This window comes from Gadus morhua, chromosome 4, assembly GCF_902167405.1.
Source record: "Gadus morhua chromosome 4, gadMor3.0, whole genome shotgun sequence".
In the NCBI taxonomy this organism is placed as follows: domain Eukaryota; kingdom Metazoa; phylum Chordata; class Actinopteri; order Gadiformes; family Gadidae; genus Gadus; species Gadus morhua.
The window spans coordinates 31,158,651-31,174,738 of NC_044051.1; the positions used below are offsets into that span (position 1 = coordinate 31,158,651).

General features: G+C 44.6%; 1 protein-coding gene across 2 annotated transcripts in view; it reads left to right on the forward strand.

Annotated features, from left to right (window-relative positions):
• Nucleotides 1-15,267, forward strand: part of si:ch211-246m6.5 (von Willebrand factor D and EGF domain-containing protein) — a 34,627-nt gene extending 19,360 nt beyond the window's left edge. Inside the window, exons 17-34 of one of the 2 annotated variants that reach the window (XM_030354941.1) lie at nucleotides 247-536; nucleotides 993-1,212; nucleotides 1,902-2,039; nucleotides 4,354-4,830; nucleotides 5,762-5,926; nucleotides 6,507-6,895; nucleotides 7,413-7,932; nucleotides 9,034-9,129; nucleotides 9,668-9,763; nucleotides 10,449-10,544; nucleotides 10,782-10,877; nucleotides 11,083-11,178; nucleotides 12,160-12,255; nucleotides 12,531-12,626; nucleotides 13,189-13,284; nucleotides 13,507-13,629; nucleotides 14,111-14,208; nucleotides 14,864-15,267. In XM_030354941.1, coding sequence (XP_030210801.1) covers nucleotides 247-536; nucleotides 993-1,212; nucleotides 1,902-2,039; nucleotides 4,354-4,830; nucleotides 5,762-5,926; nucleotides 6,507-6,895; nucleotides 7,413-7,932; nucleotides 9,034-9,129; nucleotides 9,668-9,763; nucleotides 10,449-10,544; nucleotides 10,782-10,877; nucleotides 11,083-11,178; nucleotides 12,160-12,255; nucleotides 12,531-12,626; nucleotides 13,189-13,284; nucleotides 13,507-13,629; nucleotides 14,111-14,208; nucleotides 14,864-14,878 — 3,203 coding nt within the window. In that variant the 3' untranslated portion in view covers nucleotides 14,879-15,267. The remainder of the gene's footprint in view (nucleotides 1-246; nucleotides 537-992; nucleotides 1,213-1,901; nucleotides 2,040-4,353; nucleotides 4,831-5,761; nucleotides 5,927-6,506; nucleotides 6,896-7,412; nucleotides 7,933-9,033; nucleotides 9,130-9,667; nucleotides 9,764-10,448; nucleotides 10,545-10,781; nucleotides 10,878-11,082; nucleotides 11,179-12,159; nucleotides 12,256-12,530; nucleotides 12,627-13,188; nucleotides 13,285-13,506; nucleotides 13,630-14,110; nucleotides 14,209-14,863) is intronic. The other variant, XM_030354943.1, reaches the window with a different exon arrangement.
• Nucleotides 15,268-16,088: the final 821 nt, after the last annotated feature.

Here is a 16,088-nt window from a genome sequence, read left to right on the forward strand (position 1 = left end):
TGCATAAAAATAAGACATTTCCGCCCGTCTTTTCAATTTCCTTTACCAATGTGATTTCTTTGTATCCAGCTGTGGTTCCTGGCTTGATGAGGTGGAAGCGTAAACCTGTGTGGTTGCCAGTAGTTTTACATTTTTGGACTTAGAGAACTTCAATAATTTCATACTTTCATAGCGTAAGAAATAAGAAATCCAAGTAAGAAATCTCTCTCTCTCTCTCTCTCTCTCTCTCTCTCTCTCTCTCTCCAGTCAACCAGCCCCCCGCCTTCCACCGTCCGCAGGCTGGCCTCCAGACCTTCGCCGGGGAGAGCTTTGTCTTCCAGTTGGCCGCCTCCGACCCAGAAGGCTCGGCGCTCCTCTTCCAGCTGGAGGGGGGCCCCGCGGGGGCCAGCGTCTCCCCGGCAGGCCTCCTCATCTGGAGCGTGTCTCCCCGCGAGGAGGAGGAGGAGGAAGAGGAGGAGGAGGAGGGCGACGGGCGGCGGATGGTCCGCTTCACACTGTCGGATGAGTGCAGCGCCCAGAGCAGCCACGAGGTGGAGGTAAGGAGGAGGAGTAGCAGGAGGTGGTTAGGTGGAGGAGGAGGAGGAGGGGGAAGTCTAGGAGAAGGCTGAGGAGGGTAAGGATGGAGGGGAGGAAGTGGATGAGGAGTGGAGAAGGATGGAGGAGGAAGTGGAGGAGGATGAAGGAGAGGAGGAGGAGGAGGATGGAGGAGAAGAAGTGGAGGTGGAGGAGAGGAGCAGTACCATTTGTATATTTGCTACCCAAAGGAGACTTACGAATAAGTGACCACCAATGAGTAGTGAACTGGCCATCGGGAGCACCAGAACGTTCTCTAGGTAGTAGCCATGTAGCCAACTCTGCGCTGTAGCACTGATTATAAGCACTACTCCCCACCCATTGACCCAAAGCCATTTTGAAAGTGTGCTAACTTACGCCTTTATACGCTAGCCAATCAGACCTTCACACTTAACCACTGCATGTGTTTTACTCGCCAGATCCACGTTGCGCCGTGCGGGTGTCAAAACGGCGGCACTTGTATCACGGACGTCAGCTTTCCCGCCGGAAGCGGGCGCTACCTGTGTGCGTGCCCCGAGGGTTCCCATGGCGACCTCTGCGCCGACATCATGGACCGGTGCCGGTCAGGCCCGTGCGGCCCGGGCACGTGCGTCAACAAGATGAGCGGCTACCGATGCGAATGCCCTCCAGGAATGACGGGTGAGTTAGGGAGAGGGAGAGGGCATCCCATAATACTGGAAACCCGATGCCAAAAGGGTTGCTTTGCAAAGCAACCATCCCCCACTGGCCATGCCTACCCATTGACAACGTTTTCTCCTCAAAACAGTGATAGTTAAACAGATACACCTGTCAATTTGCATGTAAAGCATCCCATAAAAGCCCAAGAATGTTAGCTGTTTGAGTTGTAAAACTGAACAAAGGGCGTACCAGGTTTACTGGGGGTTGATTGTGAGAATAGATTATGCCAGGCATACATGCATTTAGATTGATTGGTATTAAACCAGAAATTTAAAAAGTTGATTATATTTGCCAGACACTTATTTACAGCATAAACTATCCTAAATAATGATACACCCGAGCCATAGAAGGAGATCACATTTTTTAATGTTCGTAAAGAGATAATTATAAGGAGAACACAAACAGTTATACATACCAACACTTCACTGAACACTTGTATCACACTCTGGATACAGTTAGTACCTGGTGTTGTCACTATCCATCATTGGTCAAAGCAGGTAAGCGATCAAGGTGACCTCAACCGGATCCATTTCTAGCGAATCAGAAGGGCTATTGCTGTAGCCAGTGTTTACCCCCACAGTTGGTTTATGTCCTGGAGGTTTATGGTTTTATCTTTGGCTAACATGCCCTGTGTTTCCTTGTTTGTGTAGGTTCACACTGCGCGGAGGACGTGAATGAGTGTGAAAGGACTCCCTGCTTCACCGGGGTCATGTGTGTCAACAGCTATGGCTCCTACAGCTGTGCTCCGTGCCCCAAGGGCATGCTGGGAAATGGAACTGCATGTACTGGTGAGTTTACTACACACGCCAAGCCATTTGTTGTGTGCACAACACTATGAATATATTTACACATATGTTTTTATTTTAACCACCAGACGCATTCAGGGTTACTTCACTCCAATCCCGTTTAGGTGTTAGCAAGATATTCGTCAACTTTGTTTTTAAAGGCCTTTATCACAATTCAAAGTCCTCAGATGGACGCATGTAAACTTCTACCGACTTTCCTGAGTCATGTGATGCTCAGCCAGAGCATCTGTAATGCTTTGCATCACAATTGGCTCATATGCTCCGGGCAATCACTTAGTTTGTCAGATAACATAGGAAACTCTGACTAAAGGTTTGCATGTTTTCATTTAGATATATAAAATAAATGGTCCTGTATGTAAGATTGGAGAAAGAGTGAGGGCAGAAGAGAGCCAATCATGGAAGAGATGCCATGATTGATCACAAAAGAAAGAGCTGGGAAAGGTCAGAAATCCCAATCAGGTCAATCATCAATTTGCGCCACAAACGCAAAACCAATATTCTCTCTTCGCATTTCAATCATGTATAGCTGACAGACAGCTATGGCATATCTTAAGAGCATCCAATGCACCTTACAACATATATCAATAATTCTAACCACATCCACTTCCACCATTAATGCCAAAATAAATGTGTTAAGCCTAAGCAAAACTAAAGGGTTAATAGTTAGTATGAATACATTCAACATGATAACATGACTCCCTGCACTGGAAACCAGATGGAGGGATATGCTCCCCCCCACACACACACACAAAAATACATACACAAATGCAGATCACACACAGAGAGAGAGAGAGAGAGAGAGAGAGAGAGAGAGAGAGAGAGAGAGAGAGAGAGAGAGAGAGAGAGAGAGAGAGAGAGAGAGAGAGAGAGAGATTCTGTCATGATAACTTAACCGTTTAATCTATATTTGAGCACATACATTATATACATTTGGAAATGACCGGTCCATAGCACTCTCAAAAGAACTAGGTGGTGAAATTTAGGACCAACATATTGCCTATAATGTCGATCAGGTTTAGGTTTATTCTTATTATGAGAGTTAAAGTTGGTCAATAATTACTAATTACATCTAACAGATAGTCATTGTACCCTGCTGCATTTATGGGGTCTCATGGTACTCTGTTTTTTGTTTGAGCAATGAACAATCGAAAATAAATAATAATTAATAATAATCAAGCATATTCTGCATACATTCAGATTCCCTCAGATTTAAATAATGAAACAATTAAATCAGGGCTTCATACACGTGTTGAGCACAGACAAATCAGAGACTAGGAGAGAGAGCAGGAGAGAGAGAGGTTAGACGGAGGTGTCTGGCTGTGACGGGTGTGTTTGCTTTTGTCTGCGCTTGCTGTCAACCAGTGTTTCACACTAGGCTAGCTGTTAGCTTAACCTCCACTGGCTGTACATCTGCTGATACCTCCCCCCCCCCCCCCCCCCCCTCGAGGGGTCAATCTGTCCCACCAAAGCTCTAGCACAAACATCGAACTGCTGCTACCCCGCCAACAGCACAATGCAGTAGTAGGCCATGTCATTCTGCCACACTGACATATGATATGTATTTTATTCATCCTCATGGTACCTGTTTGTAGTTATAGTAGTGGTGTTAAAATGAGTCTATATTGTGTATTTTGTAGCAACAATGCAGTAGTAACGTGGGAGAGACTTATGGTACTTTCATTGGGTAAGGAGTTCCCCTAGTTCAACTGGATAGGCCATGTTCAGAAAAGTTGCCTGGGAAACGACAACTAGCCAGCTAGTTCAGCTACAAAACTCTTTGTTGTTTTTTGGCACAAATCAGACCACTTTATTAACCTGGATCACCAAATCTGATGTTGTATTATAATAAAACATTTCATCTAATATTATACTATAGTCATACATTTTAAACTTAGACTTTAAACCATTTGGTTTTCATAGATACATTTAACGGTAAATGGATACACTGTGGTTGATAAATTACAGACCAATTTTTGTTTTTTTGTTGATCCTGAATCACAAATTGATTTAGTAAGAGGTGACTTTAGTTAGCTAACTTAGGTAAGAATGTTTAATAGTCATGTTTTGATTTGACTTAAGTGCAGGCCTTCAGGGAAGGTCAATCAAGGATTGAGGAGAAGCATGTAAATTGTTCGCTCGAGAATCTCTTATAAAGATATTGGAATATGTTAACATTCTCTCTCTCTCTCTTGCGCTCTCTCTCTTTCGCTCTCGCTCTCTCTCTCTCTCTCTCTCTCTCTCTCTCTCTCTTTCTCTCTCTCGCTCTCTCTCTCCACATGCACACACACCCATACAGCGGCCCCTATCAGTGTCACATCTGCTCCTCGTTTCACTGTCTACAAGCGACCAGATGTTATCCCGTATCCATCCAAAACCAGGCCGGGAATTCTTCCTGACGCATCTGGAGTTTGGCCCTCACAAGCCAAAGCAGACGCAACCAGAGAGATTCCTGGAAGAAACCCGTTCCCGTCGCGAACCAGGGTTTTCCCTGCTGAGGCAATCCCGGGTCGTACGACGGACCGTCCTCTGAGCAAGACCAGCCCTTCCGGGATCATTCCGGTTGTCGTGGTCGACCCAAAGAAGGTTGAAACTCTGAAGAAGATTCTGGGGAATATCTCAAACCCGTCCCATAAGGGGCAAGTCACGCCCAAGTATGTAGCGAGAAGCACGGCAGGCCTGGACAGAGTCAAACCTGGGCAGTCTATCAAAAGTGAGGCGGTTGTGAAGGCCGCTAATACGGTTTTGCCTTCCAAGGAGGAGAGAACGGCTGCTGGTGAGATGATACACTCAAGCAGACAACATAGAAACACACACACACATAACTAATAGTATATAAACGATGCAATATCATTGTTAGTTGTGTGCTGAATAGAGGGCATGAGCTCAAACCAAACGCTCCATGTTTCGTTTTATTTCTGCAGGTTTATCCATATTGGCAGGTTTATCCTTATTTGCAAACTTATTTTGGGCAGGACTGGCACATTTACAGATGCACATGAGGGGCCTTCTATTTGGATGACAGGTGAAGTCATGATGATCTAGCACACAATGATATACTGCTGCTACTACAGTAGCATCTGTAAGAGTGTCTTCTGGTGATCTGCTAGAGTAGCAGTCAATATACATGACAAGGGAGTTCCCCGTATGGGACCAACCAACCTAGCCAAATATGTGAACCATAACGCATATCAACCAGCTAATAATAGACTTAATTAAAGAAAAGAACGTCAAAGATTAAAGTAGGACTAGAGGGTGACAGTAGCTCAGGAGGTAGATCGCGGATTGGCTGGTGGTAACTGGTAGGTTGCTAGTTAGATTCCTGGCTCCTCCTAGTTGAGTGTCGAGGTGTACCAGTGCGAGTCACCCTAACTGCTCCTGACGAGCTGGCCTCTGTCACCCTACGTGGTTGACTCCACCGCCTTTGTGAATGTTTGAATGAATGGTTCAGAATCAGAGTTACTTTTATTACATTCTTATTGTACAAATAAACAAGCATACAATTCTTATGCTTGGTACCTCAACGCACATAGCAGCAAAAATACAATCAAAAGTAAAAATAAGTAACAGGAATAACTAAAAAATGTTTGCGTGGTAGTGGCACTAGCCACTACCGCTTTGGATAAAAGCGTCTGAAAAACCCCCTACATGTAAATGTAAGTAGGAGTAGTTGTCAATCATGTGTCATGTCGCGGGGCTGTTTCCAGTGCTGCGTCCTGCCTCCGACGTGTCCTCGACCTGCGCCAGTCGCCCCTGCTTCCCCGGGGTGCTGTGTGTGAACCGCCGGCGGCCCCACGTCGGCTTCGTCTGTGGCCGCTGCCCGCCCGGTCTCCACGGCAACGGTCGCGTCTGCACCAAGAACTCCAAAGCAGGTGAGGGTGTTTGTTTGGGAGGGCCTGTTGTACATTTGCCTTTTGCACACTTTAATGATATCCTGAACATTCCCCATAAACCATTTCCCTGTCTGTAAGTAACTAAATCTGTCTGTCAAATAATAAAAGTTAGTCAATGACCGATGCCCTATCACGTGGTGTCCCTCCTAAGGCTGCTCGATTATTGAAAGAATGATAATCACAATTATTTTGGTCAATATTGAAATCACGATTATGCATATAATTATTTTTTGAGTTTGAAAACATGATGCATTTATTCAGAATTTCTCTCCAAAAAAAACACTTTGTAACTGAGAACTCTGAAATTGCAGATTGAAAAAAATTGAAAATGTTGAAATCGAAAATAATGTGCAAATATGTCTTCAGCTGCGATTTATATAAAACATCGAATAAAAAAATCTATTAAAATCAAAAATCTAAAAATATATATTTATATTTAGTTTTTTATTCGATTATTTTAGTTCGGAGATCGTTTGCCCCAAAAATTTAAATTGTGATAAAAATTCAAATAATTGCACAGACCTCGTCTCTCCTCACCCCTCTGTGTGTCCTCCCTCAGCCTCTACCCTCCCGCGTCTCTCTCCGGCCAGTCGATCGCCCCACAACCCCAACGCGCACTCCTTCCAGCTCCACCTGCCTCAGCTTCCCCCCCGGCACAGCATCAAACACCTGTCCTCGCCTGTCACCAGAGCCGGGGGAGGCATGGGAAGGAGGGAGGCCATCACCCCCCCCGCCGCAGCAGCTCCGAGGCACGCGGTCCAGTCCTCGCTGGATGTAGGCGGTCAGGGGACGCACCAGGACGCCAGAATGGGGAGCACTGCCAATGTGGGGAGCGGGCGAAGGGCCACAGGGCAGGTGGTCCCGGGGCGGTTGGCCCCGGGGCAGGTGGTCCCAGGACAGGTGGTCCCAGGGCAGGTGGTCCAGAAGCAGTCTCAGGCAGCCCTTGCGGTGAGCAAAATTGTTCTGGGGAGTCAAGGGTACGCCCTGGGAGAAGGTGAAGCAACACATTAGAGGAAAGGTTTCACTGGAATTTTATCTTTTGTGTAAGGGAACAAGGAGTCATGCACCTAACTACTACTACTTATCCATTCTTATCTATTTTAATATTTTATTTTATTGTATGATGATGTATGTGAGCACGATGTGGATGTTGTATTATCGTTTGCCTCGCGTATGAGAAGTGCTATATAAATAAAGTTGCCTTGCCTAACTAGGCTGCTTTGATTTATCTTCAAAACATATCCATTGAGCTCCATTGAAATTTTGAAATTGGTCGGCATAATCGTATGTATTACCAAAATGATCCATGAATTAAATTTGTTTTAAACAGACGTTAGAGTTCAAAACATGATGGTTACAAAGAAAACCTAGATATGTAATCGTTTTTTCCTGAAATACGTATTTTGTGGTCATTTGTATCGTTCATATAGTATACCTTACCTTTTGTGCCTCTCTTTTTCCAAAGCTTCCTGTAACGGCCGCCGTCTCCAGGACGACCCCATTGGCTCCTCAGCCCAGGGGGACCGCCCAGTCCAGGTGGACCATCCAGCCCGGCCCCCAGATCTACCACAAGGCTCCCACGCCAGCCCAACCCGGGGCCCCTCCCCGGCCTGTGGCCCCGCTGACGGCTGTCCTCCCCGCGGTGCTGTCCTTCGCCCTCCCGGACTCCTCAGAGTCTTCGGCGGACGGGGACGAGCGTTTGCACCCTGAGGATCTCGTGCTCACCGCCGGCCTCATCGAGGTGCCAGAGGGCGGGGTTAGAGCCCGGGACCCCCCCCTCCTCCTGGTCCACAGATCCAGCGTCACCACCTCGGCCGCTAAGTCAGTGCCGAGGGGCGCGGCGGCCCGAGGGGCGGCGGCCCAGACGTCTTCGTGTGGTGACCTGTCCTGTCACCCCGGGGTGCCCTGCGAGCCGACCAGAGAAGGGGGTCTCCGATGCGGGACGTGCCCCGTGGGATACATTGGAGACGGGCGGACATGCAGGGGTACGGATTCACCCCTTTCCATTTCTTGTCCATTTCATTTCATCAAAATGTGCACGTGTGGAAGTCAGGTTGGACTCAACAGATACAGAGCAGCATGCGTACAAGGATTCGGCCGGTTGCTAAGGCCACAGGTTATACGTTGACATCTGTGTCGAGATGATTTCCGAGTCGTCAAAAATCAAATCGAGCCATGATTTTTGGCGACTCACCCCCTCTCTTTGTGTATGCGTGCTCCGACATTGGCTCGCAGTTGACGAGCCGTTGACATCCATTCTATTCCTAACAAGTGTTCAGCAGCTGCCATAGCTGTGTCTCTGGTCTGTCCAACACATGTAAGTTAATTCGAACTGCCAATATGTGTATCAGACACGACGAGTTTTATGAAAGAGGAGCATGTAGAGGACGCATTCCACCATCCTGGCAAAAACTTCTGCAGAGTAGTCTGCATAAGAAATTGAGTTCAGACGGGCTGAGAGTGATAGATTGAGGAGCCATACGAAATGAAGAAGCCGAGGCAGTCGAAAAAATAAATGTATATATGTAATATTGAAGTGTTGCTCTGCCATCAGGATTCTGAAGGATCTGCCTAAAACACAGCCAATATCTTCACTCACGCATGTGGCTAGGTGCTTGCGGGCACCTAGCAATTCGTATGCGCTTACTTGTGTTGGATAATAAAAAATTGCAGTTATGGAGGCTACTAAATTCTTTAGAATAAAACTGGCTTGTCAATGGCTTGCCAACTAATGGCTTGCCAATTTTGGATCGCGCGGTAAATCATGAATGATTTACCTCATGACTTACACAATGTCAACAATTAACCTGGGGTCTTAGCAAACTGGTCAAATTCTGGTCAAAAACTGGTCAGTTTCACATGAACATGCCAATATACAAGATGTACAGGCCAATATATCTTCCAATGGAAAAGAGTACCACATCGTACCACAGAAAATAAACCCACTAATTTCATATTTATATTTATTTTTTGCAGTATAAATGGTGAAAACAATGACAATGATAACATGAGGGGCGGCAGCTGTGTTGGTTAGAGAAAGCAGATGGGATTAACTGTTGTTTGGCGTCCCCTGTCTGTCACTACAGCCTTCTGCAGGCACACGTGTGGCGGGAACATGGAGTGTGCCGCTCCCAACTCATGTCGCTGTAAACAGGGCTACGCCGGGCCGAGCTGTCAGACTGGTGAGTGAAAAGGCTCTTCTTTACTCTTCCGTGATTCTTTAAAAGCTACTGTCAATTCAAGAGCTGTAAAGAGAGAGAGAGGAGAACAAAGCAAAAGAGAGCCAAGTTTTGAAGCCAATCAACCAAAACAACATCCCCTCCCTCTCTGCTCCCTCCCTACATTTCTCCATCTTTGAAAAGTGTTGCATCTCACACACCTGTGATTGGCAGGCATGAATCCCGAATGATTCAGGGAAGATATGCACCGGTCAGAAATAATTTGTCACATTGGGTCACATGCAGTCAACTCCAAACCATTGTCCTCAGAGCACATTTAACTCAATAATAGTTTACAGATTGCTATGCCATTTCAAAATAAATTACCCTACAACAAAGTTCTTAAATCTTTACTGCAGCACCTTTAATAATGGGAATAAAGGGAAATATCCTTGCTTTATTGGATGCCTTTTTATTGCAGTTACCTTTGGTTCATGCTTTCAGTCAACTCTATTGTAAAAACGACTCTGAAAAGGTTTAATTTAGCTCTTTTTCCTTTCAGCCATATGTCTGCCCGAGTGTCAGAACGGAGGCGAGTGCGTGGCGCCAGGGGTGTGTGCCTGTCCACCGGGTTACCACGGCGATGCATGTGAAAGAGGTAATGGATAATGGCTTTTTACTTGCGTCAAATGCACATTCACGCGTCAACATTTTGTCGCCCATCGCCTATTTAACTTTTATAATTCAAACATCTTTTCAATATTTACATGGGAATATTTTTTTGATTATTTTTCGTCAAACTCACTCCATGACTTATTTTCCCTAACTTTTTTATGGTATGAAAGGCTATTCATCACAATTAGGCATAATCTGTCACAGATGTGATGTGTGCAACAGAATATAAAACATGTTACACCTACAACTTCGTTGCTTCACAGCAATTTACAGGCCAGCCATCAGAGAGTGTCAGACAGTGGCTAATGCCAGAGGGGCATTTCAGATAAAAATGGGTTCCGGCAACTTTTTGTCGGTTACTACACTGATCCAAGGAAATATGGTCATGCATCATTCATATGTCTTTTTAAGCCTTATTAACTATCTCCCTGCCATCGGCAGCAATGTACACAAATAATCTATTTTTTGAGTTCATGCTAATTTAAGTTTAATTAGTGGTATATGTATTACCATTGGTTATATATATTCATTATTCATTCGGTGAGTTATCCTTGTAAGAAGCTTACTGAAAACCACAAATGTCCCCGCAGCCACAGTGAAAATGTTCCTTCTATGTGTCACTGTATATATTGGTGGAATATAAAATGCGTCACTGTTTATCTTCGCAGCTTTGTGCAGTTCCCCTTGCCAGAACGCCGGTACCTGTGTGGGACTGCAGACCTGCTCCTGTCTGTATGGCTTTGTTGGGCCACGATGTGAGACCAGTAAGTCTGGAGCCGCCCCAGAGAAACATCGGCCTGTGTATCATTTTTAATTTCCTGTTTATTTTCATAAAAAGTTTATTTCATACCCAATACAACCATTTCACAGAGAAACCGGGGCTACTATGTCTGAGTAAATGTGCAGATTTTGTATCAAGTTGTTGTATTTCCTTCACAAATAGCAGCAGTCATGGTAGCAAGTCTTTAGCCATTATTGATGTTGATGTTTCTGGTCCACAGTGGTGTGTAATCGTCACTGTCATAACGGGGGCCATTGCGTATCGCCAGACGAGTGCACGTGCCAACCGGGCTGGACTGGACCCTCCTGTGAGACAGGTGTGTTTGCGTGTTTAATTGCATTGCCTGAATGTGTTTTGTGTTTGTGTATATCCTATTTAATGTGCCCTCTGAGTTTGCAAGTGGTGTGGTCATGTATCTGTGTTTCAAACTCCCCTGTTACTCTTTGTGTTTGCGTGTGCGTGTGCGTGTGCGTGTGTGTGTGTGTGTGTGCGTGTGTACTGATGTTTTGATGTGTTTACAGCACTCTGCTCACCTGTGTGTCTGAATGGAGGAACTTGTGTTGGACTGGACACATGCAACTGTCCCCATGGATTCTACGGATTGCAGTGTGAACATGGTAACCCTTAGGCTTAGGGTGTGTTTCTCAATTTTTGGATGCCAGACTTCCGAGTCGAAAGTCGAAGATCTCCCAGCTTTCTTGCGGCATTTCTCAGAGGCACGCCCCTTTTTTGTCTTCATCTTTCGGAATTCTGAGAGTAGACCGAGAGCAGTGATGACGCTCTCAACAAAATGGCTGCGCCTGTGAAGAGATTTATTTTCTTTGTGTTTGTACCACGTTGGTGATTTTAATGTGGATTTCTCTTACACACTTGATGACATTGCTACTTTATTCTGGTCACCAATTTATGCATTGCATGGTCTGGGTGTGCGTGCAATACAATGTAAGGTTCTGTTTTTTGTTTTTTCGGGCTGGTTTGCTAAATAGGCTAATGTAGCTAACAATAAAAAGCGACTAGTCAATCTCTTGACACAATCAAAAAAACGAACAGGAACGCTATAAATGCTCCGAGACCGGATATGACGTCAAAAGTGCAACTTGGAAGGCTGGCGTCCAAGGATTCAGGAACACACCATTACACCAAACATTACAATGATACACCCAGTGTGTCAATGACACACACTTGTGAGACTGACGCAAATGACCCTCTTGGCATGCTCTCACACCACACCTCATATTTATCATTCAAATGATGCACAAGTGGGACCACTGCATGTTAAGTTTGGTCAATGTTATGTTGTCTTGGCCAAAATGCCCCTGACTTGGTGGTCAATGGTCACCAGGTCGTTGATCCTTCTAGTGGTTTTATTTCTATATTCATAGAAATAACATTTGTTAGTGAGTCACCAACTGAAAATGTTTGTGGCACCAGTGGCACAAGTAGAATCTTCAGCCCTGACATATATTCAATGCATCTCGTATGCCATAGCATATATATATATATTACATAAAATTAGTTTTTTAACAGTTGTTACATCTGACACACATTGGCTTGTCTTGACTCCATCACCTTTAATCACGACCCTCCTTCATCCTTAGCGGTGTGCATTCCCCCCTGTAAGAATGGCGGTGTGTGCATGAGGAACAACATGTGCTCCTGTCCAGATGGCTACACCGGGAAGCACTGCGACAAAAGTGAGTCCTGTCCCCTCCCTCGCTACACCCCCCTCTAGCTCGCTCCATCTACTGTACCACCCCATCCTTGTGTTTATCATCCCTTTTCCAACTGTGAGCAACACAGTTGACCGGCGATGTTTGTGTAAAATGCCTTGGATTAATGCCAATGTTTTTCATCCCTTTCTTCTCTGCATTCTCCGACTCTACCAAATAATGTGTTAATCGTTGTTAGTTCTGTGCAGAGAACCCGGTCGGCAAACATAAACAACGTTTTAATCTCTCCCTCACTGTAGGTGTGTGTGAACCCATGTGTATGAACGGTGGCAGGTGCGTGGGTCCAGGTGTGTGTGACTGTCCGTCAGGCTGGAGGGGCAGGAGATGTGATAAACGTAAGTAGTTCTGGAAACTCAAAGAGTCTAACCAGTTTAGCCCGCACAGTGTATGAAAGGAATGAACCCCGAAGCTAAACCACAGCGGTGATGCTTAGGCCTCAACACGAATGCATTTCCATCCCTGTCAGACTTTAAGTTCTGACGGGACACACCTGAGTGGTTTATATGGGTTATAACATAGTTATATTAGTAACTTCTATTGAAATTCTAATGTTCCTCTGCCGCAGTACGTGTCATGTCAAGGAAAACATCTGGTCAAACGTCACTTTTTCTAGTTATCGGATTAGAAAATTCTCTGTACGAATGCCCCAAATGTCGTTGTCATTACATAGTTTACTTATAGCAATTTCAACTTTCACTTTATGAACAAATAACCCCCTTTTGGATTTGGCTGACCAGGTACTTGTCACATGAAAATGTATATACACCCCTTGCTACACTTTCAGTATGCAGCAGAGCACCGTGCAAGAGGCTTATTAGACAAGATAAGTAGTAATTGGATAGCAGTTATATTTGATACAAGTTGGATTAAACTGTATTATCTTTGTGCTCTGTCCAGCTACTTGTCTCCAGAAGTGTTTTAATGGAGGGGAATGTGTGGGTTCCAACACCTGCCTCTGTTTACCCGGATGGCAAGGCAGGTTGTGTCAAATTCGTAAGTATTCTCTCTTTTAATGCATCCTTCTCTATGTATCATCATGAGCCAGAAACTTTGATAACCCGGCATGATGGCTGTAACAAGGTCCATGCTACACGGCACCTGGGTGACTTTTAATGGGCTCCTACAGACAACGACGCAGGGTGGTGGTGTAGAAGTCTGGTTTATTGTAAAAGTTGCAGTAAATGAACATGACAATGGCGCTCCACTGCCATGCAGGAGATCTCCACACACACTCACGCCTGATTTCCACCGGGGACGTACGCGCCGCGGCAGCGATCAGCAGCGGTGACCTTGGCGCAGCCATTCCGCGGCGCGTCCCCGGTGGACATCAGGCGTCAGGTGGGTGGAGATGGCTGGTTGAACCTGTGCGCACTGATTACTTGATCTGCAACAGGTGTGCAGCCCCACCCAGCCCCACAGTCCAACTGCTAAACACTTATTTGGAATAAAATGGATGTTTTATATATATATACAGTATATATGATACGATACGATAGTACTTCATTGTCAGAGCAAGTCAGAAATTTGTCTTGCATCCCATCAGCTCTATTTACAAACCTCACAGACAAGACATCAGGACAGGACATCAAAAACAGGACATCAAGACAGGACACTAAAATAAAAATACATACATTCATCATAACAATGACGACAACTTTTAAGGCCAATCAGCGTGCATTTGATCAGGGATTAGGTGCCTGATTCAGTTCGAGGATTGACTGCTGAACTAAAGAGTGCTTCAGTCTAACCTTTCTGAATTATTTATAAATACCTAATAAAAATTGTCCTTTACATCCTGGTCCTTTACTTGGTCTTCCAGCTCACTGTCAACAAGTCTGCCTGTACGGGAGTCGCTGTGTCCGGCCTAACGTCTGTGCCTGCAGGAATGATTCCACTGGTTCTCTTTGTTCCCAAAAGGTAAGCCACACCTCAATGCAACGTGTTAAGGCTCTCTGACCGGACCCTGAGTCACTATCATTTGGGGTCCTTACGAAATCCGTAGGAACCCTTTTGTATTTGTTGGATAGATAGATAGATAGATAGATGTATACTTTATTGATCTCCAGGGGAAATTCAAAGTTACAGTAGCTTGAAAACGTCACACACAGCAGACACATACAACATAGACAAGATGATAAATAAAATAAAGTATCCACATGGATAACACAGACGAACAAAGATAAAATATATGTTGTTCTTGGAGAATGTGTGTCATGATGGTTTGTTAGTATTCGCAAATTCATTTCGCAGCAGATTCTGTCTGCATTTTTATTTTTTTTGAAATGTGTCTGAAGTAAAATACCTTAATTCTTCAGAAATGGCCTTCCATCAACTATTATTGAGTGTGATATATTCGGAGCCTGTTTTTGGTTGTTTATTTCAAAATCAGGCTCTCGTCCACTCTTTTTTCCGCTCTCTACCTTTACAACTCTGGAATCTTATCGCAGCAGCTTAAAAAATGTATGAACCTTTCTAGATTTTCCATCAATCTCTGTGAGGCACTTCTTCTGTATCTTCTAAATTCCTTAAACTAATTACAACCAGCAATATCATTTTGCCACTGTTTCCTCAGATCCTAAATCCTTGAGGCTGAGCTGTAGTCACAAAAGCAAATCCACTGCCCTCATCCCAGCACTCAAAGAACAAAAAGCCATCCTCCATATCACTAGAAACCAGACAAAGGACCTGGTGTGAAGCTAAACCAGAGAATACAACTATTCCTTGTTACGGTTTTGTGACAGTTTGTGGCGGCCATTAATATGGACATTTTGAGCTGACCAATAGCAGTGTTTCAGCCAGCCGAAAGTTTAGCACCCTTTATTTAAAGGTTGGGTATGGAATTCGCTTTTTTGGCCATTTTTGCAGAATTACTTGAAATCCTTATCATAACCCACTTGCAGCCAGTGAGTTAGAAGTACTGACATGAAAATTAAACAAGTCAATCATCTGTGGAACGGGCAGGGCTCGAAAAACTCCAGCCAATGATTTCCAGAGCAACCGAGTTGCATTTGACAGTAAGTACGTCAATCAAACGGTCGTACTGTACTCCCCCTCCCCCCCCGCGCGCGACCCCTTCGTGCAGTACTCGTGACCCAGAGCTCGTGACCCAGAGCAAGCACCTGTTTGTTGTTATCCTGCGGTAGCTACTGGAATTAGTTAATCCACATTTGGACCTAGCAGTAGAAGACAATTTCCATGGCAGACAAGACGCCACCATCCCCATGTTGTTTTTTTAATGTTGCCATGTTGTTTAACGAAAACCTACGCTAGCCTGGCTCGCTCTCGCGCATCTGTGTTCGCGCTCGTGCATGATTGCGCGTCCAGGTACTTGGAATGGGTGGAGTCAGTCAGCGTTGAAGGAGAGGGGCTAGGACCATTTGAGTTGTGTATTTTCAAAATCTGCTGGCGTTTCGCAAATCCCATACCCAACCTTTAAGTGTGTTGCACATCACTATAGTCATTTATAGTACATTTAAAAGGACCGCCTTTAGGTTTGTTGTGTATATAAAAATACATTTAATTGAGAAATTGTATTTTTTTTATCTTTATACTAGTTGTCTAATTGTTATACTTTATTATATATGTTAATTTTTAGATCTATTTCAAATTTTATCGCTATTTATTTATTCAGATGTTTATGTCTTCCTCTTTTTGTGATGTTGTATATATTTTAGTCAGTACCATCTGTTATTTGTATTAAAATGGTATATCCATTGTTTTGCTAATAAACTTAGTCTCCCAAAAGTTGAAATTTGACAGCAATGTATTAATGTATTCATCATACAATTTGGAATTCA